Genomic DNA, 24,808 nt, shown 5'->3' on the forward strand with positions numbered 1-24,808 from the left:
TCAGATTCCTGACGGAAAGGTATGGTGACGCCACTCCAACTGCAGTTCTCCGGGCCCAGTTCTTCAGCAGCAAGCAGGGCCCCCGCCAATCCGTCAGAGCTTTCGCCCTCCAACTACAGGAGCGAGTTACCAGGCTGCAGGGACGCCCAGACCATGGTCTCGGAGATAGCGAGACTCTGTTGAGGGACCAATTCCTGTTGGGGCTAAGGGAAGGCCCGGTACGCCAGGGACTTAGAGTCCATTTCAGAAGGGAGCCGGAACTCACCTTCGAAGACCTAAAGAAGGAAGCGGTGGCATTGGAGAACGATCAGGTTGAGGTGCAAGAACCCCCTGTGTGTGCGGCCGTAAGTAGCTCCGCAGTGGCTGTCCCCGACATGGCAGAGTGGAAACAGACTCTGAAGCTCGAACTCCTAAAGGATGTCCGGGAGCAGATGGCGGAGCTAACCAAGACGCTCGTGGACGAGCTGCGTTCTGGGGCTACCAGGCCAGAGGTGAGGCCCATCTCGCGGGACCGGGCGTACTCGGACGGGAACAGGGACGCAGGGAGGCGACCTAACCGGCCCAACCGGCCCCAGTTTGAATGGGACGAGCAAGGACGACCTATCTGCAACCGCTGTGGCCAACCAGGCCATTACAGCCGACAGTGTGGTCCTCGAAGAGGTTCGGAGGGGGGTTTTTAGGTCGACCGGCCACAGTGGGTCGTGTGGTCGGGACCCCCTTAGATGACCCACCCATCGGAGCAGGCTCCAAGGACAGGCTGGTCGGGCATAGCCCAGTGGTGGAGGTCCAGGTGTGTGGTGTGAAGGTGCCCTGTCTCGTCGACACCGGATCACAGGTGACCCTATTCGCGGAGAGCCTGTCGCAAGAGCTGTTTGGAGATCAGAGGATGCATGGGACGGAGGCTCCCTGGCTCTCCCTTAAAGGAGCAAATGGTCTGGACATCCCCTACATTGGCTACAGGCTGACGGACTTGGAGATCCACGGAGTGATCGTGCCCCAGAAGGGAGTGATCATCGTAAAGGACCACTGTCTGGGGAGTCACCGGGCCTTGCTAGGTATGAATGTATTATCTGCATGTTGGGAAGAATTGTTTCGGGCAACGCCCGCTCGAGGGATCTCGCTGGCCGAGCAACAGGAATGGGAACGTGTCGCAGCTGACTGCAGACGGATCCAGATGTCCCGGGCCCGGCAAGGCCGCGAAGGGACAGGTCGGGTAGCGTGCCGTTATGCCCTGTCCGTGCCAGCGAACAGCGAGGCCCTAGTATGGGTGCGAGTCCCCCAGCGGGACGTGGGAGTGGAGGAATGGGTGTTGGTGGAGCCCCACTGGGATGGCCAGCAGGTAGAAGTCGCCAGAGGTTTGGCCGTGGCACGAAGAGGACGGATCCCGGTGAGAGTTCGGAACGGGACGCCCCATGTTGTGCACCTACATAAACATCAGCGGCTGGTCAAGGTAACGCCGGTAGAATCCCATCAGGTGCGGGAGGACCAGGACGTGAGCTTTCGCCAAGTACACCCCGCGGTGGTGGAAGTGGCCCTTACCCAAGCGAGCTCGTCGCCCCAGAGTCTAGGGGAGGAGGTGCCCGGCCACTTGAAGGGAAGTTCCCTGCAAGGGGAGGAGCTGGGACCGACACAGGCCAGGAAGCTGCGAGACCTGCTGAGCAAGTGGCAACATGTCTTCTCGGCACACGAAGAGGACTACGGCTGCACCAACGTCGTGCAACATCGGATCCCCACCGGAGATGCAGAGCCCAGTAGAGAAAGGTACCGACCCGTCCCACCTACCCTGTACACGGAGGTCCGTACACTGCTGCAAGGTATGCTCAATCGAGGGGTTGTTAGAGAGAGCAGCAGCCCGTGGGCAGCTCCCATCGTGTTGGTACAGAAGAAGACTGGCGCATGGAGGTTTTGCGTCGACTACCGCAAGCTGAACCTGGTCACTAGGAAGGACGCGTTCCCCCTACCCCGGATCGAGGACTCCCTGGCTGGCTTGACACGCTCGGCATGGTACTCCACGCTGGACTTGGCAAGTGGCTACTGGCAGGTACAAGTGGCCGAGGCCGACCGGGAGAAGACCGCCTTTACCACCCCGTTCGGTCTCTTTGAGTGGGACCGGATGCCCTTCGGCCTCTGCAACGCTCCTGCCACCTTCCAGAGGCTGATGCAGCGGTGCCTGGGAGGTCAGTTGATGGAGTCCGCCTTGGTATACCTGGACGATGTGATTGTCTATTCCCCAGATTTCGACTCCCACTTACAACACCTTGAGCAGGTCTTCGGGGCCATGGAGAAATATGGGCTGAAGCTCCAGCCGGACAAATGCCATCTGTTACGGCGGGAGGTCAAATTCTTGGGACACTGTGTGGGCGCGGCGGGAGTTTCGGTCGACCCGGAGAAGGTGTCGGCGGTGCGAGAGTGGGCTGCCCCGCAGACGGTGAAGCAGGTCCGGTCATTCCTGGGCTTCGTGGGGTACTACCGCCGCTTTATCAAGGACTTCTCCAAGATCGCAAAGCCCCTAAATCAGTTGCTGGCTGGGACAGGACGCCCCCGAGGTCGCGGATCGCCGGCTATCCTATGGAGCCCCGAGTGTGAGGCTGCGTTCCGGCGACTGAAAGACGAGTTGCTGCGGGCGCCGATTCTGGCGTATGCTGACTTCTCCAAGCCCTTTGTCTTATACACGGACGCTAGCAACCTGGGTTTGGGGGCCGTGTTGGCCCAGCAACAGGACGGTGTAGAGCGGGTCGTAGCCTACGCAAGCCGGAGCCTTCATCCAGCAGAGAGGAACGACGCCAATTACAGCTCCTTCAAGTTGGAACTGCTGGCGCTGAAATGGGCACTCAGCGAAAAGTTTAAAGATTACTTGTGGGGTGCCCAGGTGACGGTAGTAACTGATAACAACCCCCTAGTACATCTACAGACGGCGAAGTTGGGGGCAGTGGAACAGCGCTGGGTGGCCCAGTTGGCCAATTACAACTACCAGCTTCGATACCGGCCAGGACGGGAGAATACCAACGCTGACGCCCTGTCCCGACTCCCGGAAGCTCAAGGTCCGAGGGACCCACCGGAACCCACACCAGACCCCGAAGGAGAGGAGTATATGGTGGGCATTGTGGAGGCGCCGGGGACTCAACAGGAGGGGATGCCTGTGAGTTGGGGATGGGACCCCTGCCGCTGGAAAGAGCGACAGCAGGCCGACAGGGAGATCAGTGGCTTGATGCGATGGCTGGAACGGGGCCGAAAACCGACGTTGGCCGAACAACGGGCCCAAGGGGGAACAGGAAGGAAGCTGTTGGGACAATGGGCCAGACTACAGGTGAAGGAGGGAGTACTCTGTAGGTCTGTCCGAGATCCGGGGCTGGACGAGGAACTCCGACAGATCGTTGTCCCCGAAGGCCAAGTACAAGAGCTCTTGATAGCGTACCATGATCAGCTGGGCCACCAAGGGCACGAGAAAACGGTCTCTCTCTTGAGGCGACACTTCTACTGGCCCAACCTAGAAGCAACGGTACGTACCTTCGTTCAGGCCTGTCCTCGTTGCACCTTGTTCAAAGCCAGGAAGGAGGCACGAGCACCGATGGTCCCCATCCAGGCAAAGGCTCCTCTCCACATAGTCGCAATGGACTTCTTGACTTTGGGTCGGCCGGCAGACCGCTATCAGAACATCCTTGTCATTACCGACTTGTTCACCAAGTACTCCTGGGCCATTCCTACTTTGGACCAGACGGCGAACACCACCGCCACTGCTCTGTGGAGAGCTGTCTTCCAGCCGTTCGGTTGCCCCGAGTTCCTACACTCGGACCAAGGGCCAAACTTCGAGTCTCGGGTAATCAGAGAGCTGTGTAAAGTGTACGGCTGCACCAAGACCCATACCACTACTTACCACCCCCAGGGGAATGGCGGATGCGAGCGGTTCAATCAGACCCTATTGAACTTACTCGGCACGCTAGACCAAGAACATCAGAGCGACTGGGTGAGTGCGCTACCAAATCTGGTTCAGGCCTACAATAATAGTACGCACAGTACCACGGGCTACGCCCCCACTTATTTGATGTTTGGCAGGCATGTGCGGATGCCTACCGACTTATTGCTGGGGACGGCAGCAACCGAGGAGGAGGGGAACGTAACTGAATGGGTAAGGCGCCACCACCAACGCCTCCATTTTGCATACGAGCAAGTCTCGGGACGGATCCGAGCGGCTGGGAAGAAAAACAAGAGGCTGTACGACCGGACGGCTCGGGAAGCCCCCCTTCTCCCAGGAGAAAGGGTCCTGGTAAGGGACAACCGGCGACAAGGGAAGGGGAAGCTCAGTGACCGATGGGAGAATGCACCATACGTGGTCGAGGGCCAGCAGCGGCCTGGACAGCCAGTATATACAATTCGGCCCGAAGGAAAAGCCGGGCCCGCTAGAGTGGTCCATCGGAACATGATCCGCCCCTGTCCGAACTATCCCAGCCCCGTAGAGGAGGCGCCAAAGGAGCCTGAAGCTGTAGCCCCGTGGATAGCAGGATGGGCCGTGATCCCAGGAGAACGGGGAAATGTCCCCGCAGAAATGGCCCCCAGAGACCCGATGGATATGCCTGCGGACATCGACCCTGTCTCGCCACCACGACGGTCCCAGAGGGAGAGCCGAGGTCGGCCCCCGGCACGCTATGGAGAATGGGCGACTGGAAGGCGTTCTAGGGACTAGAACGGTTTGGCAGGGGGGTATGTCACGGGGTGACGAAAGGGAAGCGGAACTAAGTCCCGCCGGAATTTTGTGTTCCCCTCGGGACGGTGTCGCGGTAACACCGGTCCACTTCCGGGTTGCGCCCGATGTCGCAATAACAACGCTAATGACAGATTGACATCTGGTGTGGGGAGTTTGATGTGGCGATCTGTGAGAGGATTATGGAGGCGGAGTAACCACATAAAAACAGAAGTGCAGAGACCAAGAGAGGGTTGTGGATTCTTTTTTTGGTCGTTCGTTCTCCCGGCTATTCTTCCTGGTTGGCTTGCCCCCGTGTGTGGTTCTTCTCTTTGGACGTGTTCCCCTAGGAGAGGTGATCCTGGGTTTCAGGGGTGGGTGCAGTCTGGCTCGCCCCCCCCCCCCCCCGACCTGTGACATTGGGTATTGCAAAAACATGAACAAATGTTTAAAGGGTGAAATGCTATTTCATGCATACTGAGTTTTTTACACTGTTAAAGAGTTGGATTCCCATGCTAAACATGGACAAAGTTTCAAAAATTAAGTTGTACGTTTGAAGGAGTATTTCTGTTCCAAAAATACTCCTTCCGGTTTGTCACAAGTTTCGGAAAGTTTTTTTCGAGTATGGCTCTGTGTGACGTTAGATGGAGCGGAATTTCCTTATATGGGTGCTAAGGGCACTTCTGTGGGAAGAGCGCGCGCTCCCGTATAGCACAGCACTGAGAGCACAACAGACTTCATTGATCAGAGTGAGAGCGTCGCGAAAAGTCACAAAAGAAGTGTGTTTTTGGTTGCCAGGGCAAGACAACCCTGCACAGATTACCAAAGAAAAAACAGCATTAAGGGACCAGTGGATGGAGTTTATTTTTACAGAGCATCAACGGAGTTGTGCAAGTGTTTGTTCCCTGCATTTCTAAAATGCTTATTTTACAAACAAAGCCCAGTTTGATGACGGATTTGCGTATCGTTTATTTCTTAAGGATGATGCAAACCCAACGAAAAAGGGTCACGATCGTGTGTTGAAACCGCAGGCGATGAGTAAAACTGCTTAAAATATCTCTGCCTCCTTGTTAGTGCGTCCGCCTCCGATCGGAGACCCGGGTTCGAGCCCCGCTCGGAGCGAGTCGTCGTTGCTGCTGCTCTCGTTCAGTTTCAGCCTTCACAACTGTCACAACTTCCAAACGCTCTCAACGCAAAAGCCTACTGGCGCTCGTGATTCTTTAGCTCCGCCCACACGTCACGCCTCCAGGCGCTCGTGTTTTTCCGGGAAAAATCGGTAAAGACTATCTTTCTCTTATGAATATAATAAAACTAAATACTTTTTGGAGTTATGAAGGATGCAGTACTACTCTATAGGTACTCAAGATTAACAGGATATTGAGTGAAAACGAGCATTTCACCCCCCCTTTAATAAATGATTTGTAAAGATGCGTAAATAGGGTCAGGACATTAGGGACACATTTTGTCATCTAGATGAGTGCTCATAAAGGTACTAATGATGATGACTCTGGGCCAAAAGCAGCTGCATGAATGTGAACATTTCACTCAAAAATGAAAGCACTAACAAAAACACTTTACAAACACAACACCGGGAGACGCAGCCATTAATAGGTCATTTCTGATTTATGATGTAACAGAATTTCCCAGTATTTTGAAACAGGTATGTGAATGGTACTTTACGGGTAAAAAGCCAAAATGTCTTTGCTTGTGTAAACAGTGCATTTTTGTATTTACCGGTAAAGTCATTCTGGTAATTTTACGGCAAATTACTGGTATTACTGTGTAAAAGGGGCTTAATTACAAGTACAGTAGTAAACATATTATCTTGCATTTCTTGCTATGTGAATATATATTAACTAATGATGTTAATGTTGTTAATTATTTATTAATGAAAGTTATTATAAAGTGTTACCGGACATTGATGTTTAGTCCATAAATCCTTTTTGATTAGACAGTAAATCATGGTTAGTCTTATAAGTTTTAGGATTATTTGGCACAAACCTACAATTAGTTTTTTCTGGCAGCAAGTAGGTTTAAGAAGTCAGATATTTCACCCTGGAAGCTGGTTTTGAAAAGCAGAATTGCCGGTTTGTGCCAGGTTTTCCCTAAACTTATTTGACTGATCAAGCAAGTCACTGTGTAGCCTGTTCACTTTGTCACTTATTTTCCTGTGATAGTTGTGGCAGCGTTGTTTTTATGTTCCTTGTTTCACCCCCTCTCCTCAGAGTTACAGTAAAATCTGAACGTATCGATGCCACAGACAGTTTACTGGACTGGTATTTATTCATTTACTTATTTTTTTCATTGTGTATCCCTTTTTCTTTTGCTTTCCACCTTATACACGTTTTTTGTATGGGTGTTTTTATGTTTCCAGCTGCTGTAGCTGCAGTTTTGTGTTGTAACACTGAGGCTGGGGTATCATTGGCTGTGATGACACACACTGTCTCTTCCACAGCATTACTGCAGGCACAGGGCTGCTTGTTTTACTGTTTGGTTTCGATCCATCTCTGCCTTTTTCGATCTGTCTGTCTGTCTGAATATGATTCAGTGCTATTGTTTAGTATGTTATCACTCCCTTAGCAGAATTCATGAGCCACATCCATGTTCTCTCGTTGGGGACTAAGGGACACTTTCATTTCTTTCACTCTGGGTCATCGCTCATAGGTGCTTTAGGGGGGAAAAACAGGCTTTTCTTCCTCCCTGGGTTGAAATAGTTTTCTGTTTCTGTATTTCTGTAGTAAAGAGCAGCAGAAGAACTCAAAAGGTTCCAAGACAGTGTGGGAGCAGCGCACAAATGAGATCCGCAGACAGAACCTGATGACCAGCAGAGAGGCGCTTTACAATGAACTTGATGCAGAAGATCACTGGAAGGTCAGAGACAAATCCTAGATCACAAATTGAGAGTGACTATTTCCTGTGTAGGGTGCTATTTTACAAAAACTGTCAAATTAACAATAAGAATCAACAAAATTAAACTTTAGACAAAAAACTACAAGGTACAAAATTATCATTTAATTGTCAAATTTCATGTGAGGTCTGTTTTCTTTTCTGAAAGTTAGAAAATAATACTTTTATTCAGCATTGTTGCATTTCATTGATCATTAGTGATATAAAAGTGATGTATGTGACCCGTGCTGACAAAATGAGTCACAATGAGCAAAATGAGGTATTGATATTTTCACATTCTCTATCAAAAAAAAAAAAAAAACCTTGATAATGTATGATGTATGAAACATGACTGAGCAACTGTACACCTGTTTGAAGTTTATAGTCAGCAAAGTCAGTTTTGGGAATAATCTAGTTAAAGTTTTCTGAAAGTTCCTAAACAAAATCATCTAGCAACCATACCTTAAAATCTCTGGTAATACCTCCAAATTCAGCACTTAAAAATCCATAGGACATATATATGTTCAAATAAACCGTAGAACACATAAACAGTAGAAAAATAAAAGAAAGAAACAGCTTAATTTAACAGTGCTTTACTTTCTTCATTTTACATCTAAAGCAAATCATTCAAGTAAGAGAAACAAATAATCAAATGTAAAATTCACTGCATAGTCTTTAGTGTATTCATTACAAATAAAGTAGTTCAATCAAGAGCACTGTGATTCCCTCTTTTCTCTTATCGTTAAATTAGCATTGAGACAGACGGCCTATGTATTAAGGTCTACTGTAATGCATGGATCTAATATAATGTTACGCATCAGATGTTTTTCCCCAACAGTTAACCAAATTTTCATTTAAGACATAAGAGAAAATGATTGCGTGAATACTTGCCAAGACAAATATTCTGAAATACTGTAATTCTGTGTGTATGTGTATATCTGAGAGGCTTTGTGCGCATGCTTCAGATGTGTCAGCGCATGTAAGATCATTTCCGTGGATTTCGCTCATAATAACTCTTTAAACATCAATCAAGTCCCACACTTTAGTTCTTTATTTTAATTCTATTCTTAATAGAATTTTAACATTAGGTGTATATGATTATTTCATATCAACCAGAATTAATATATTGGGGCTCTTCCTAGTTTACAAAAAAAAATGCAAATGCAAAATGCAAATGGGGTCATCTTTGATTTCCTGTTCACTGCTCTTTTTCTTGGGAAAGTATTTTTTTTTTCAGCTTTAAGCCTAGATGTATTGATCAAGTCTGTTTTTTTGTGTTTCTAGTTGAATTACCGCAACCGTCCTGACATGAAGACACACTTGGACCGTCCACTAGTAGTTAATCCTCAGGAGAACCGCAACAACAATACCAACAAGCCCCGACCGGGTGAACCAAACCCCCAGGAGCTAAACCAGCAGCGGGGGGAAGAATACCTGCAGCACCAGTCCCGATACCACCACCATCACAGTCATCATCATCACCATCACCGTCACCACCACTCCAGCCGCCAGTCCCTGCACCAGCCAGAGCTGGGGGAGGCAGGCTGTGATTGTGCCCAGAGAGGAGACGAGGACATGGAGGGCGCAGGGGAGCACAGGCGACCCCGACACCACCAGCACCGAAGGAGGGATGAAGATGGAGGGAGAAAACACAGAGAACACCACAGCAGAGGGACAGAGACAGTAGAAGAAGGGGAGGAGGAACAAGAGAAGAGGCAGAGGAGGCATCGCCATGGAAACCATGGGGATGGAGATGGAAGGAGGGATAGAGAACGGAGTCGACAGCACAGAGCTAGAAAGTGAGTGCTCGGTGTTTCTTCAAAACTGTGCAGGGACTTGAAGAATTGTGGTGAATTGATGATTCATTTATTTGATGAGCGAATCTACCATGAATTATCTTAATGAATCGTTAAATAATATTTCAACATTAATAATGTTACATTAATTTCCTTAAACTTTCTGATCTGAACTTTCTCAGAATCAGGATTGTCATCATTAGCTGAAGCTAAAACCATACAAAAAAGATGCTAACACCATGTTATTTCAGTTATTTGCCAAGTTATAGTTGATATGCTAAAATAACTAAAAATTAAATTTAAATAAAAACAAAATATTAATAAAAACTATAAAAACAGTATATATACAATAGATAGAGCAGACTGTTCATGTTGTTTCAGCTGTTGACATCTTGTCTCTCACATTTTTTTTTTTTTTAGAGAGGGTAGCTTATCAATGGCTCGTCCAGTTCAGCCAGGTCTTCCTCATGCAGAGAGCCAGTACAGTGAGGATCTGGACAACCTGCGCAATAGCAGCAAGATGGCCATCCACGACCCTGACCCCGACTTTTACGACCCCTACTGTGACCCAGAGCAGGCCAATAACCTGCTGAACCTGCGTGGACCAGATTTCCATGACAGCAGTCTTATACTGACAGACTGCAGCAAAACCCCCAGTAAACTTGACCACACTGCCATAGATATGCCTCCGATTTACCCCTCATTCAACGCCAAGTTACAAGGTGAGGGACGAGCATGTGCATGTGTGAATGCAGAAAAGTCAAGGAGCATTTAAAGGGAAGGGACTGTTCTCCTAAAAATGAAAAACAATTTTTTTTCTTTTTTATACAATAAAAGCCAATAATCCAGTTTTTGGATCTCTTTCTATTTCATTCTATTTCAACAGTGTTACTTGTATCTTTTTTGTATGTTCTGCAGAAGAAAGAAAGCCAAACAGATTTATTACATCATGAGGATGAATACATTTTTGTTTTTTTTGGGGTGAATTTTAGGCCTATCTGCATGCCTTTTGTTCACTTTTTTTTCTTTGCATTGATTTGGGGAGAGAAATTGGATTAAAATGCGGTAAAATGTGTCATATGGAATTGGAGAATAAAAAAAAACAGATCGCTGAAAAAATTTAAAATTAACTGAAAACAATTAATTTTAGAAAACAATGTTATTTAAATATAAAACAATTGAAAAGTATACATTAATATAATAATTGCATTAAAAAAAAACTTTTAAAATGCAAGTATTATAAGGAAAACCAAATAAAAGAATTTTATACAGAATTCAACATCACAGATCCGTTCAGCTGTGTCATTGAGTAAGATGCATTTACAGTACGTGTGCTAGTAAAAGCAAATTTTGTGCTGTTTAATATTTGATTATGTTTGTGGATTTCCATACACGTCCTTCATCCCACATTCCCTTCATTGTGCAGTGAACAAGAATGCCAACACCGAGCCAGCTAAAGGAGGAGAGAAGAAAGAAGAGGAGGAAGACGATGGTGGCGATGAAGATGGCCCCAAACCCATTCCCCCGTTCAGTTCCTGTTTCATCCTATCCACAACCAACCCGTAAGTGTGTGTTGATATGTGTAAGCGCATGTGTGCAAAGTAAATTTATTGATCTTAACCAATGTGAGTTTTCAGGTTCCGAAGATGTTGTCATTACATCCTGACGCTACGTTATTTCGAGATGTGTATTCTGTCAGTCATCGCTATGAGCAGCATTGCTTTAGCTGCGGAAGATCCGGTGTGGCCGGAATCACCTCGAAACAACGTAAGACTAATGTTCTGAATATTATTTGTGACCTAATTAAGCTTTCTAGAAGTAATTTTAATGGTGAAACTTTTAAATAAATCTAATCTGCTTTTACTAATAAATATTTATACTCAAGCAACAAACAGCTGGTCCCAACAACTAATAAGGACAAAAACTCACAGGATAACATGGATTTGTTCTCATATAGATTATACATTTGCTTCTTTTTTTCCAGGTATTGCGTTACTTTGACTACGTCTTCACTGGGGTCTTCACCTTTGAAATGCTCATCAAGGTAAAGTGTGTGTGAATGGACTTGTGCTATTGCTATCATTGTATCTATTTGTTTGAATCCTCTGCTCTGTTTTTCAGATGGTGGTGTTAGGCATGGTTTTGCACGAGGGCTCATATTTTCGTGACCTATGGAACTTTCTGGACTTTGTAGTGGTTAGTGGTGCCCTGGTAGCCTTTGCCTTCACGTAAGTTCCCTTTACCCAACCATTTCCTTCCCCTAAGTGCTGCCTGCTGCCTCTTATCTTCTCTTCAACCCCCCTGTTGCCCCACTGCCACCCTGGAGCCTCGTCAGTACTCTCTGCCCCTTTCTCTCTTGGTCTTTTCCTTTTTTCATCTCCTGTCAGCACTGTTTTCTTCTTTTGAGCTCTCTATCTCAATTTTTTTGTCACTTTGCATTCTGTCTCACTCAATCAGACACAAAGATAAAGGCTTTTCTCATGGTACACACACTCACACACAAATCAAACTTTCTGTCAGGAACAACCACTCTATTCTCTCTCTGACCAATCAGCTCCCTTCTTGATAATGCCTCTATTTCTTTCCCATCCAACTCCTGCCATTAGCACTATGCGATGCACACAAACTTCTGTCCATATTTCATCTCTCACTATTCAACTTCTATCTCATGTCACACACAGTCCTTCCTCTTCATGCTAAACAGTTTGTCAAAACACCTTTCCGTTCATTCTTTAACCTTGACTTCCATCAATACTTTAATACTTATTTCTCTGGAACAATTCCAGTCAAAACCTACAAAAGCTCAAATGTGTTCTTAGTCATATATATGTTGTTTTACGAGGTAGAAATGGGAGAGAAAATGGAGAATTTAGCTCCGATCTCAGATTTAAGGCTAAAAGACCCCAGTAATCTTGCACGTCAGTTTCAGAAGAGATCTTAACATTGTTGCAATCTGCGCTTAGTTTTCCCAAAACACCACAATTAGCGATTTCAATACGAGCTCAAACATTTCTTATCAAATTCTTCCGAGGCCAAATTATGTGACGAATAACGTCTACATGTATTTTATCGCACATTCATTTTATATGTGAACAATTTTTATTTTTGTCTATTTTTATTTCTCAAATGGACGTTTAGGTGAAATATGTAACACAATATTACTTGAACCATAACATGAAATTGAAAAAAATGCTTTACTTCCAAATGAATATAATCTACATTTCCTAATAAATCAATTGAATAATTTGTTAGAAATTCCATGACATACAACATGATCTAAAAAATATTTTTATAAATTGCTATTAAATAAATCGTATCTATTTTTTACAAATACATTCGTTTATTTCATATTCAGTAGAATGTTAAAGTTGATTTTTTTTTTTTTTACATTTTACTTACACTGACATGGAATCTACAGAATTGTTTAAACAATCTAAATGTTTGATTTGTTTTTGAGTATCAGGGCTATTTTCCATTCATCATTACTCCTCCAACCGACTATTCCCTGTCCCCTCACATTTTTGCTCTGCTGAAAAGGGTATTTTTGAGCCCTTTGGGGCCCTGTGGGGGTGAGGGGTCTCCAGGCACCTGTAGCCCTTTAGTGCCCAGGCGGTTTCCATGTCTGGATCAGCGAGAGCCCATCCTGCCACAGGTACTCTAGTTTTTTTCCTTTGCACGGCCTGGGGATATAAAGAGAATGTTTTAAGAATTCAGCTGAACCCTACAGCGGGAATATCAGCTAGTCACTAAGAAAGGAGAATGAGTAAACACTGCTGATGGGGCTCTGAGCGTGGAATGATTTTTACTTTTGTGTAGTCCCTTTTAATTTTTCTTGTAAGCAAATTATTATCTAGTATGTGTACATCCTCCTCAGTCCCATAGGCCAGACTACTACTAATATGTGTATACAAGACATGCTTTTCATACTGTGTGTGTGTAAGATTATGTGGGGATTGCAGAGTTACTTAAATGACATAACACTAGTCTTTGTTGAATTAAAAGTGTCCTCACACCTCTAAATGGAATTAGAATATATACTGATATTATTTTGTGGCATTTTGTTTTTTAATCCAAACTCCTTTAAAAGCAAATTTGCCATCAACAGAAAATAAAAATCTGAGACTGAGGAAGGTGGACATGATTATTTATATCAGTTAAACTATCAGCATGCATATAGTGGCTTCAAATTTAATATTTGAGGCTAATTGATGTATTTCTAAACAATGTATTAATATATACATTACTGTTCAAAAGTTGGGGATCAATGTTTTTGGTTTGTTTTTTTTTAAGAAATTTATATTTTTATTTAGCAGGAAAGCATTAAATGTAGCAAAATTGCAGTAAAGACATTTATAATATTACAAAACATTTCTTTTTCAAATAAATGCTGCTCATTTGAACCTTTTCTTCCTCAAAGAACGCTGGAAAGGATTTATCAGGTTTATTTTAAACTGTATTTGATCAAATAATTGCAGGCATGCTGAGTTTAATAGATTTCTTTCAAAAACATTTGAAACTTTTTAAATGGTATTTTATTTTATTTATATCAATATAATTGATTAAAATAAAATTTAATTTTTTAAACATCATTTTTATATATTTTTTTATTTTAATAAAAATGATTCAAACTGTTTAAGTAAAACATTTGTTTCTGTTTTGTTGAAATATTTGTCAAAAGAAGGCACACTGTATGCTGATATGAATGACTGTGTGTTAGCTGAATGCCCATAGTGAAACCTATCACATGGCATGATAGGTTTAAACCCTGCTTTGAGTTAAAAATCACTCCACAAGCAACACCCAATTTCATCCCTCGCCCCTGACCCTAATCTAAATGAAGCCTCTCCATCCTATCAAATCTGTTTGTGTCCTTTGTCTCTTCCTATTCTCATTCCTAAAAACAATTCTTCCCCATCCTATCCCCTTCATCTTTCCTTTCCTCCTCTTTCCTCTCCTCTCCTCTCCCTCTATCAGCACTAAGCTTCCTTGGACAGACTCCAGCTGTCAAGCTGTATATCATTTGGGCCTCCATTTGTAGAGTCTAAAAAGTAAGTGAAAAAGAGAGACAACAAGAGATGTGGAGAGATAGAGAGAACAAGAGATACAGAAGGATAGCTTAAGGAAAAAAAGAAAGAGGACTCCAGGTTGACAGTTGCTCCTCATTAAGTGGTGTTTTTGATGTTCATCTTCTGTCCTATCTGTTGTTGTTTAACTCATTCTCTTTCTTGCACTCACACACACGAAATGAAAGGATTTGCCCTTTCATTATATCCTGTGATTATTTACTCACCCTCATATTGTTTCAAACTTGTGTGTTTTTTAAAAGTCTAACTTTGTGTCCCATGCTAAAACTAACAGTATGCAGGTTTGATTCAGAATGAGGGTGAATTTATTTTTGAGTGAACAATTGTTATTCTCTCCACTGCCTAATGCTTTCTAAATGGATGCATTCTGGGTAAAGGCATGGTCACGTAACAAGCAAGCATCTCAGATGACCCAGAATACCTTGGTTTGGTGGAGAAAAGGCTTGCCCATGTGTTCCAGTTTCCCCAAAAGAAAAAAAAAATGACTCGACAAATGATTGTTTTTTGCCACTTTCATTCTCAGAATGAAGTTAATACAAATACCTTAGAAGCATGCAATCCCATAACCGCTGTAGAAGTGTGGGACTGTATGTATGCTTGATAATTACTCAAATACTGTCCCACACTGCCACCTTGAGGCAACTGCAGTGTGGCAGATATTTTGGCTACATTGCAGCAATGTCCTTTTAAGACAAGTGTCACTCGGTGGCCATCTTTTAAAGGCCTCTCGGGCATGAAAGTGCACCTCCTATCTCATTGAATGGGGAAACATCAAATTCTCCAAAACTGTTCATGACACTTAAGATTAAATTTCATATTTGAAATCACCAAAGAAAACTGACAACAACGGTGTCATAAATGTTATTACTTTTCATCAAATAGTATTATAAAAAGCGTATTTTTCAAGCTAGCTCATGTTTCTAAAGCTACTGGGACTTTTAACAGCAGCTGCAGTGACGCGCTGACTTTGGCTTCCTGCAATTGAGCGGGAATAATATTGAGCGTTTGCATTTTTCCCTATTCAAAACTATAGGAGTGACATGTCTTGGGTATTCTATAGTCTTTGATTGCAGTCAGTTATGGATTCCACCTTCATTCCGGCTCAAGTGTCTGATACACGGTGCATTTCAAACGGGATATATCGCCCTCCAAAGGGCAATTCAGAGTAAAAACGATCATGGCTGCCATATTAAAGGGTTGTTCCAAACCGAAGTGCTCAAAACTGGCAACTTAAAAAGGATGGACACTTTGGCCCCCATGATCCTTTGCACAGAAAGTTGTTTGGCATCAGAGAGTTCGACTTCACCTATAAATGTATGTATAGTATTCATCTATACTTTAGATTTGGCACACTATTATGGTCAAAATGACTTTGTACTTCAACAAAATACATTACAGCTACCTTTATCAGTCCATTCAAATGTTTCAAATACATAAACACAATATACATTACAAATACATATTACATAACATATGAATATACATTATATTTAACGTAAAAAGCCAACTGGGGATCAGCAATTTACAAAATGTTTGGCGAAGGCGCCTCCTTGATCGTCTTGTTTAGATGACGCAGAAGTGTGTTCCAAAAAAATGTTTTACCCCTACATCCTTCATCCCTTCAAAGCTCTCACTCTAGAGGGTAAACCCTCTGAAGGGATTAGGGCATGAGGGATGAGCTCTTCCGAATGGAACGCAGGGACAGTGTGCTGATTCAAGGCTGAAGTTTCGAGAATCTCCCCCTGCATTGAGAGCTGGCCTGGGAGAGGGAGGATTCTCCCCTACAGCAGTGGGTTGTCCTAATCTATAAGTGTGACAAGTTTGAATCATCAGTCATTGATTGGGGAAAGGCCCAGAGTATAAGACCTGCCAAATACCTGGCAGGGGTTAGTGTATAAGAATGATGCAGTCAGAGTCAATACCCAAAAGAGCAGGAGACTCGGGGGTGTGTGTGTGTGTGTGTGTGTGTGTGTATGCGTGTGTGTGCGTGTGTGTGCGTGTGTGTGTGTGTGTGTGTGTGTGGCAATTGGTATGAGTTATTCACTAATAAAGCAGCAAAATTTGATTAACCGGTCAGCACAGGTTTTGTTTTTATTTATCTTAATTATATACATTTAACAGGGTATATAATATTGTGTATAAAATAATGTCTAAAGTACACACACACACACACACACACACACACATATATATATATTTTGAAAGAAATAATACTTTTATTCAGGAAGGATGCATTACACTGGTCAAAAGAGGCATTTAAGACATTTATGTTGGTACAAAAAAGTTGTATTGAAAAATAACATTTGCATTTTGCAGTTTGAAATATTTATATATATTTTTTTAAATATATTATAGAAAGTTTTTAATTGTAATAATATTTCATAATGCTACTGTTTTAAGTGTATTTTTGATCAGATAAATGGTGAACATATTTGACTTTCAAAAACATTAAAACAACTTACCGACCCCAAACATGTATGTATGTATGTGTGTGTGTGTGTGTGTGTGTGTGTGTGTGTACATATATATATATATATATATATATATATATATATATATTTCAGCGCATATTGATATCAGTGTACAATATAATCTTGCACCCGGATTAAAAATAAGTGTGCATAGGCAACAAATAAAAAACTTTCTAGAGCAGAAATCAGATGTTCCAGTACTCACTATATAACACTACAGTGGTAAGTGCTGATCTTTACTCAGATAATGAGCTTGGTTGTGAAATAAACTGATAGATATGTTCTCATCTCAGATCTGTACACTATTTACTCTTATCAGCCTTTAAACGTTTTAAGGAGTCTGGATTTTAAGAATAACTGACACTTTGCTAAGCCCCTCCCTACTGTCCAACATTCTATAGAATTTTTGAATACATTATTTACAGACGCATTAAGCAAAGTTTAAATATTGTAACCTATTAGATCACATCACACAAATCACACAAAAGCAATTGTTTTTGAAGACCAATTCAAGCATATTTGTCAGCTGTGATCAAGTTTGCAATAATGTTATTTAACAAGTGTGAAACACTGCTTAGTGCATCTTGAATTTCATTTGACTTGGTCTTTGCTTCCTAATATCTGAACATTGGGCTTTCAACTCTTTTAATCATTCGCTGAGGGTTTTCGTTTGTTTGTTTGTTTGTTTGTTGTTGTTTGTTTGGTCTTTTTTCTCTGTCTGTCTGTCTCTCATATTGATGTTGTTCCTCTGCCAAGCCACTCCCGGTATCTTGTTTCTTTTCCTGTCTCTCTTTCTCTTTTTCTCTCCGTGTGTGTATCCCTCTCTTTTCTGTCTCTTTCTCTATTCCGGTGTCTGTCTCTGATCCTCTCTTATGTCTACACCTTGGTGATCGACAGGAGCCTCTCTGGGTAAAGTCTCCCCTCCTTATTGTCGCACGGCTACCGTCCAGCTCACGTGATGGCTTCTCTCTCTTTCTTTCTTTTTCCCTTCCCGACCCATTCTTCCTTTGCTCATCTGCTCTGGTTCTCTCCATTCCACTGCTTGTTTTATTCTTCCATGACTTACATTGGTTCAAACAGGTCCATCTGTGAACCTAAATGACTGAACACAGAGTTACAGAAGAGGTCACACTTTTGCACACTGCTTACTGTACTGCACACCTCTCTCTGAGCACAGTCCCGAGCGAGTAATTGATTATCTGTGACCTGGACCTTTTCCAACGCTCCGACTCAATCAATCTGCCATGAGCTGGCCAGTCTTCAGCTGGGACTTGCCTGGAAGTTCATAGTTAAAGACAGCTGTCTTGGCCGCTTGATTGAAGTATCTCTGATTGTGTTTGGGACCTGTGTAAATACTATAAAAAGAAAAGAAAAAAAGAAATAAGTCCGCCATATTCACAAGACTGATCCTAGGGCAATACGGATTCGCTGTCTACACTGGGTGTTTTATGGTGCGAAATTGGACTATCATTAAGTAGAGTAGTCTACTCTAGAAGCTTCAGTTGTGGATTTCATTGACAGTCGTTTTTTTTTGTTTACTACTCCAACCTTCTGTCTAAAATAAAATAGCTTTATTTACATTTTTACCATTAATGCTATTAGCTGTATATTTAAAAAGCCTCATTATTAACCTCAATATTTATATATTTATCTTTTTTGTTTAAATGTTTTTATTCTGAAATGACGCTTGCATTTTTTTTAAATGAATCATATTAGTTATATATTTAAATAATCTTATTATTAACCCATTATCAAAAATTATTTATCCAGCATTATTTTTTTCATGTAATTAATTAATTGTTTTATTATTTTTAATTCTCAAATAACCCTTGGAATTGTTGTACTTTATTTAAATAACCTAATTATCGACCCTTTATTTATTTATTTTATTTCATATCTTTTTTCATGTTATTTATTTAATGCCATTTTGTTATTATTATTTATTATTCATATTTATTTTTTGTGAAAATAAAGCATTACTTTATTTTAGTCCTATGCTTTTACCTGATTGGTCCATGTTAGTAAATATTTTGAGATAAGTAACTTTGATGCATCCAGTGTAGACAGACTTAGGCCAATGTGATGCCAAACATTAAGTTCTTCAAAATGGCCAGTTTCTTGAATATCTTCTTGTAAAAATCCAAATGTGCTTTGGAGGCAGGAGGTTTATCAACAGTTCTTTCTTTTTATTTCCTTATTGGTTTGAATGCAATGAAATGTCCTTGTAACTTGTCTTTGTCTCCTGGTTTGAGCTTCAAGTTCTTCTGGGGACAAGATACAGTTGGACTCAAGTCTGCTAACCTTCTGCATCTTAATGAACCCTCAGTCTTGTCATGTTACTTACAATTAACACAAACAGCCTCCATATCCCAGACCTCCATTCCCCTGTCTGCTCTAACACAGCTAAAAACCCAAAAGAAAGAAAGAGGTTTGGCTGGGCATTGCACTGGAAAATGCCTGATAGTTTTCCTGACATACTTACTTGAATGTGTTATGCTTTTGGAATGCCTACAGAAGGTAGACGGAAAACCTACAATGGGTGTGAAATTGTGAAGGCCTTTGAAGACTTGCTTGAAGAAAAACCAAAGATTTTTGATAATAGACAATCCACAACAAATACATGTAATACATGATAAATACTGCAGTATTAACTGTTGCATGGTGATATCGAAACTATCTTCTACATTAAGAGCAAAAGGAAACCCAAGCAATAATCTATAATTCATATCTCTGTTTATGACTCACCATATAGCGTATTGATGTCCTGTTGTTTGTCTCCAATCCACAGGGGGAGCAGTAAGGGGAAAGACATCAGTGTCATCAAATCTCTGAGGGTTCTAAGGGTACTACGTCCCTTGAAGACCATCAAACGTCTTCCCAAACTAAAAGTAAAAGCCACACACAGACCTACACAGCTATGATATCAAACCATCTTGTTTTGTGCTATACTAATTTCATGTCTCTTTCACCCAGGCTGTGTTTGACTGTGTAGTGAACTCTCTGAAGAACGTGTTGAACATCCTCATTGTCTACATGCTGTTCATGTTCATCTTTGCTGTGGTGGCCGTGCAGCTCTTTAAGGGACGATTCTTCTACTGCACCGACGAGTCCAAAGAGTTTGCCCGTGACTGCAGGTAAGGAAAGATGACGTGCAATGAAAAAATTGTGAATTTGGCAACATGGTGCACAATAATACATGTATACTTGCCTATCCTTATGAAATAAAAGTCTTTTTGCCGAACTGTGCATGTGTATTTGTGTTTCAGGGGCGAGTATTTGGTGTACGAGCGCGATAACGAGGTCAAATCGCAGAAGCGGGAGTGGAAGAAGTACGATTTCCACTACGACAACGTGCTTTGGGCCCTGCTTACTCTCTTTACTGTGTCCACCGGAGAGGGATGGCCGCAGTGAGTTGACATGTGCTCACAAACATACACCTGTGTGTCATCTCTGGTGGCTTTTTATCTCTCCTTGTATGGCATCGCCTCTTCTTGTCGCTTTTCTTTCAGGGTGTTGAAGCACTCTGTGGACTCTACCTATGAGGACCAGGGCCCGAGCCCGGGGTACCGGATGGAAATGTCCATCTTTTACGTGGTGTACTTCGTTGTCTTCCCCTTCTTCTTCGTAAACATCTTTGTAGCTCTCATCATCATCACTTTCCAGGAGCAAGGAGACAAGATGATGGAGGACTACAGCCTCGAAAAGAATGAGGTACTTGCAAATGTATTCCTATGAGTAAACCAAGAGTAATTCTGACCAAAAGGGAAGGCAGCATTTTATAAATCTTTTATGATATTATCGAAAGTATAATTTGTGAAATTGTCAATTTTATCACAAAATCTAGAAATTAGTAGACTGCTATATATATATATATATATATATATATATATATATATATATATCATTGAATAATATATTCTTAGGAAATCTGTTCCTTTTAAGGGTTTATATCTCTAAGATAGATGGATAGTATTAATTATAAAAATATATATATATATTTAAAAAAAATTGATAGCCAGCATTTAAATGGTTATAGTTCAACAATTTTTTGGAGAAGAAACATAACGAATTATAATTATATAATAAGAAAACTGAGACTTTTCAAATACATGTCCATAACACTTAAAAATGTGATTCTGGGTTAAAAGCAACTTATTTGTGCTCTCACATTTTTTTATATTTGGAAGTCTACAGTTTTCACTTCTTTCTCCACAGCGACAAACATGCAACGTGATATGCCGGATGCTTCTTTCACTGTTTTCTGTTGTTCTGTGTCTTCTAGAGAGCCTGTATTGATTTTGCTATAAATGCCAAACCTCTAACTCGCCACATGCCTCAGAACAAGCAAAGCTTTCAATACCGAATGTGGCAGTTTGTGGTCTCGCCTCCATTTGAGTACAGTATCATGTCTCTTATTGCGCTCAACACCATAGTCCTTATGATGAAGGTACAAGCTTCTTCCTCCCTCGGCATCAGTAATGCCCTTGTGCATCCGTCAGGGTCTGATTTTTCTTTGTGCATTTCCAGTACCATGGGGCCCCTCCGACGTATGATGCAGTCCTGAAGAACCTGAATATAGTGTTCACCATACTGTTCTTCATGGAGTGTGTTCTGAAAATCATTGCATTTGGTGTCCGAGTAAGTCCTTCTAATCTCATCCTAAAGATATCACCTATTATTAATTCATTCATCCTGTTACTTATTTAGACCTGAGATTTTTCTTTTAACCCATTTAGAAAAACGGGTTTAGAAAAAAAAAACAGCTTTCTAATGCACTTGTCTGCCTGTCTCCATGGTTACAGCCATGTGATTGGTTAAACTATTTTTAATAGTCTTTTCAGTGCTGGATTGGGTGATCTACCCGAGAACTCTGAGATGATTGGTTAACACACACTCTCCTTTTGTTTCTCTGCAGAATTATTTCCGAGACGCTTGGAATATTTTTGATTTTGTTTCCGTTATCGGCAGCATCACTGATATTTTAGTGACAGAGCTTTGGGTAAGTGCACTTTTAAAGTATAGAAAGCTAATACAGATTGAATCTTGATTCATGTTGGAACTGATTAGCTAGATGTGACTATATCCGCTTGTTAATAAATATGCATTATAATCCCGGTAAATGCATCTCTTACAATCACTTCCCTTTTTTAGGGACAGTAAAAAGTTTCGTTCTCACACACATAAATCCTTAAGTACTTCATGTATAGCATGTGTTTTGCATATCATCCTATTGCAGAATTTTATATGATGTTTAATAAGGAAGGTTTGATTGCAACAGTTCCAAAAGTTATGTGCTAAAAATGACGGTCTGTTTGAATATTTACCCGTTCAGTCCTCCACATCATGTGTTCATTCTATTGCTAAGTGTTGTGTGTATTTGTACTGATTTGTGTTTGTAAATGTCAGTGTTTGAGTATGTATTTGTGCTTGTGTCGTCTCCTGTCTGTACCTTTAGGTGCTCTGTCTGTAAAAATTTACTCTGATGTGTTACACTGAAGTTTTTGGGCTCTCCCAGTGGTCACACGTTACATGATGTGGATTGTTATACCATATAACTTTCCATATAAACTATATAATCAGTTCTAATTTATAGTTATAAGCAGCATTCATTTGGTTTTTTTTACTTTTTTTTATAATCGAGTTCAACATTTATATATATATATATATATATATATATATATATATATATATATATATTATATATATATAATTATTAGTAGATGCACTATACTTTATTTAGAAAGTGACCGATAATTTGTGACCAGTATTTCATAAGTAGATTGATTTCTCCTCTCTAAACTGTTTCACAATGGCATTCTCTCATCTCCGCTGCTGCTATATGAATATCACTTATCAGAACACTACAGAGACCACATAGAATATAGATTAACATGCCAGAGGTAGAGCTGCATTTCCACCAAATAAAAGCAAACTATCTGTACCATATTGAATTGCATAGCATCATATTTTTTTCATTGTAACATATTGCATTGAATTGCATAGTGTTGAGTCGAATTGAAAATGGAGTGCACTGCATCGTAATGTATTACATCACATTAGTAGCTGCTTCATATGCATCTTTAATGTATCATATCGTTGGCTATGCATTGCGATGTGCACTACATCGGCCTCAGTTATGAGAGATGCACACTAATATATATATAGTGCCCTACACTAATATTGGCACCCTTTTGGAAATATGAGCAAAAGCAGCTGTGAAAATAAATTGCATTGTTATCCTTTGATTCTTCATTCAAAAAATTCAAAATATTTTAACCTTTCATTGAAGTAAAAAAATTAAAGGTGTGGGGGGGGGTCTCATTATGAAATAAATGTTTTTGTCTAGTTCACTGCAGCCACAATTAATGGCACTCAATTATTGAAACATCCTTTTCCCAAGATAGCAGCTCTGAGTTTTCTCATATAATGCATTATGAGTTTGGAGAACATCAGAGACCATTCCCTTATACAGAGGGCCCTATTTTAACGATTTTAAGTGCATGGTATAAAGCGGACGGTGCAGGTGCACTCAGGACATGTCCGAATCCACTTTTGCTAGTTTAAGGATGGGAAAACCATCGGCATGCCCGGGCACATGGTCTAAATGGGTTGTCCCTATTCTCTTAATGAGTATTGGGTGTTTTTTGGGTGTAACATGCAATAAACCAAACAGAGTCTCATCTCCCATTCCCTTTAAGAGCCAGTTGTGCTCGTGCCATGACGGATTTGCTGTTTACAGGATTTGCCTATTCTAACGTGGTCTTTAAATAACATAGAAAAAACATTGTGCCAGACTTTAGACCAGGTTTGAGTTGGTCTATGTGTAGTCTATTTTCAGTTCCTCAAAATAGCAACGCGCCAACAATGCTTCTGAACACACCCTCGTTTTCAGACCATCACACCCCTGAGCGCACAAATGGGCACAAATGCATTTGCTCTTTAAACCACATGGCACATATGGTTTATATATATATACATATACATATATATATATATATATATATATATATATATATATACATATACATATATATATATATATATATATATATATATATATATATATATATATATATATATATATATGTATTCAAAGTAAAGTAATATTCAGTTTGGCCACTGGAACAGCCTGCTTAGTGAATCAGTACCCACCATATCTGTGTGTGATTAATCAGCCTGTTGACTGTATCCATAACGACTTATTCCTGTTTTATCTTTTTACATGCTTTCTTTGTTCCTCTGATTTGTTGGCGATAAACCCATCCAATCCAAAACAAACAAAAAAATGCACTATGAAACTCTCATATCTTCCATCTCATGTATACATATCCAATCCCCTCACACACTCACTATACATGTATGCATCCATCTACTGCCACAACACATAGAATGCGGTTGGTTTGTAATTTTCTCTAGGCTTCTAATGCATCCATTACCCAAAATGCCTCGCTTTTTCCTCCTCACTTTCCTCAGTGCATGTGCTTCCAGTATGATGACCCATGACCCCAAAGACACTTGACAATTTGACAACTGCTTATGTTAATGCTAATATACTCTATAAGCAATTAAAAACACTAGGACTAGGTGGTATAATGGTAAAAAAAAAAAAATTACTGTATTGTGTATATATACTGTTAGAATGATCTAAAATGACTTATGTATGCATTTGGTCATACCACCCACCCTAATACAAGCACATATATGTATACAAGGGCCAATACTGTATGTAATACATTAAAGTAACTTCACCAACATTAACAGAGTTTCTGAATGTAATCACAAGAGATTCAGATAAAGTTCAACAGCTGACTCTTGCTCTTATCGATCTGTAGTTCTAATCTACCTTGTTACCCATAGACCAATGAGAGCACTATTTTTGTTTTTGCACGGGTA

General features: G+C 41.4%; 1 protein-coding gene across 23 annotated transcripts in view; it reads left to right on the forward strand.

The window, feature by feature from the left end:
• LOC113055310 (voltage-dependent P/Q-type calcium channel subunit alpha-1A-like) overlaps positions 1-24,808 on the forward strand; it is a 118,308-nt gene that overhangs the window by 73,183 nt on the left and 20,317 nt on the right. For 12 of the 23 annotated variants that reach the window (XM_026221528.1, XM_026221527.1, XM_026221515.1 and 9 more), the window contains 16 exons: positions 6,904-6,954; positions 7,417-7,549; positions 8,849-9,363; positions 9,781-10,082; positions 10,787-10,922; positions 10,998-11,127; positions 11,345-11,404; positions 11,482-11,588; positions 17,813-17,824; positions 19,704-19,803; positions 19,889-20,049; positions 20,182-20,322; positions 20,425-20,626; positions 21,198-21,362; positions 21,443-21,553; positions 21,831-21,914. In XM_026221528.1, the coding sequence (XP_026077313.1) occupies positions 6,904-6,954; positions 7,417-7,549; positions 8,849-9,363; positions 9,781-10,082; positions 10,787-10,922; positions 10,998-11,127; positions 11,345-11,404; positions 11,482-11,588; positions 17,813-17,824; positions 19,704-19,803; positions 19,889-20,049; positions 20,182-20,322; positions 20,425-20,626; positions 21,198-21,362; positions 21,443-21,553; positions 21,831-21,914 (2,410 nt within the window). The remainder of the gene's footprint in view (positions 1-6,903; positions 6,955-7,416; positions 7,550-8,848; positions 9,364-9,780; positions 10,083-10,786; positions 10,923-10,997; positions 11,128-11,344; positions 11,405-11,481; positions 11,589-17,812; positions 17,825-19,703; positions 19,804-19,888; positions 20,050-20,181; positions 20,323-20,424; positions 20,627-21,197; positions 21,363-21,442; positions 21,554-21,830; positions 21,915-24,808) is intronic. The other 11 variants (XM_026221531.1, XM_026221516.1, XM_026221524.1 and 8 more) reach the window with 3 other exon arrangements.

Source organism: Carassius auratus, chromosome 36, assembly GCF_003368295.1.
Source record: "Carassius auratus strain Wakin chromosome 36, ASM336829v1, whole genome shotgun sequence".
Taxonomy (NCBI): Eukaryota; Metazoa; Chordata; class Actinopteri; order Cypriniformes; family Cyprinidae; genus Carassius; species Carassius auratus.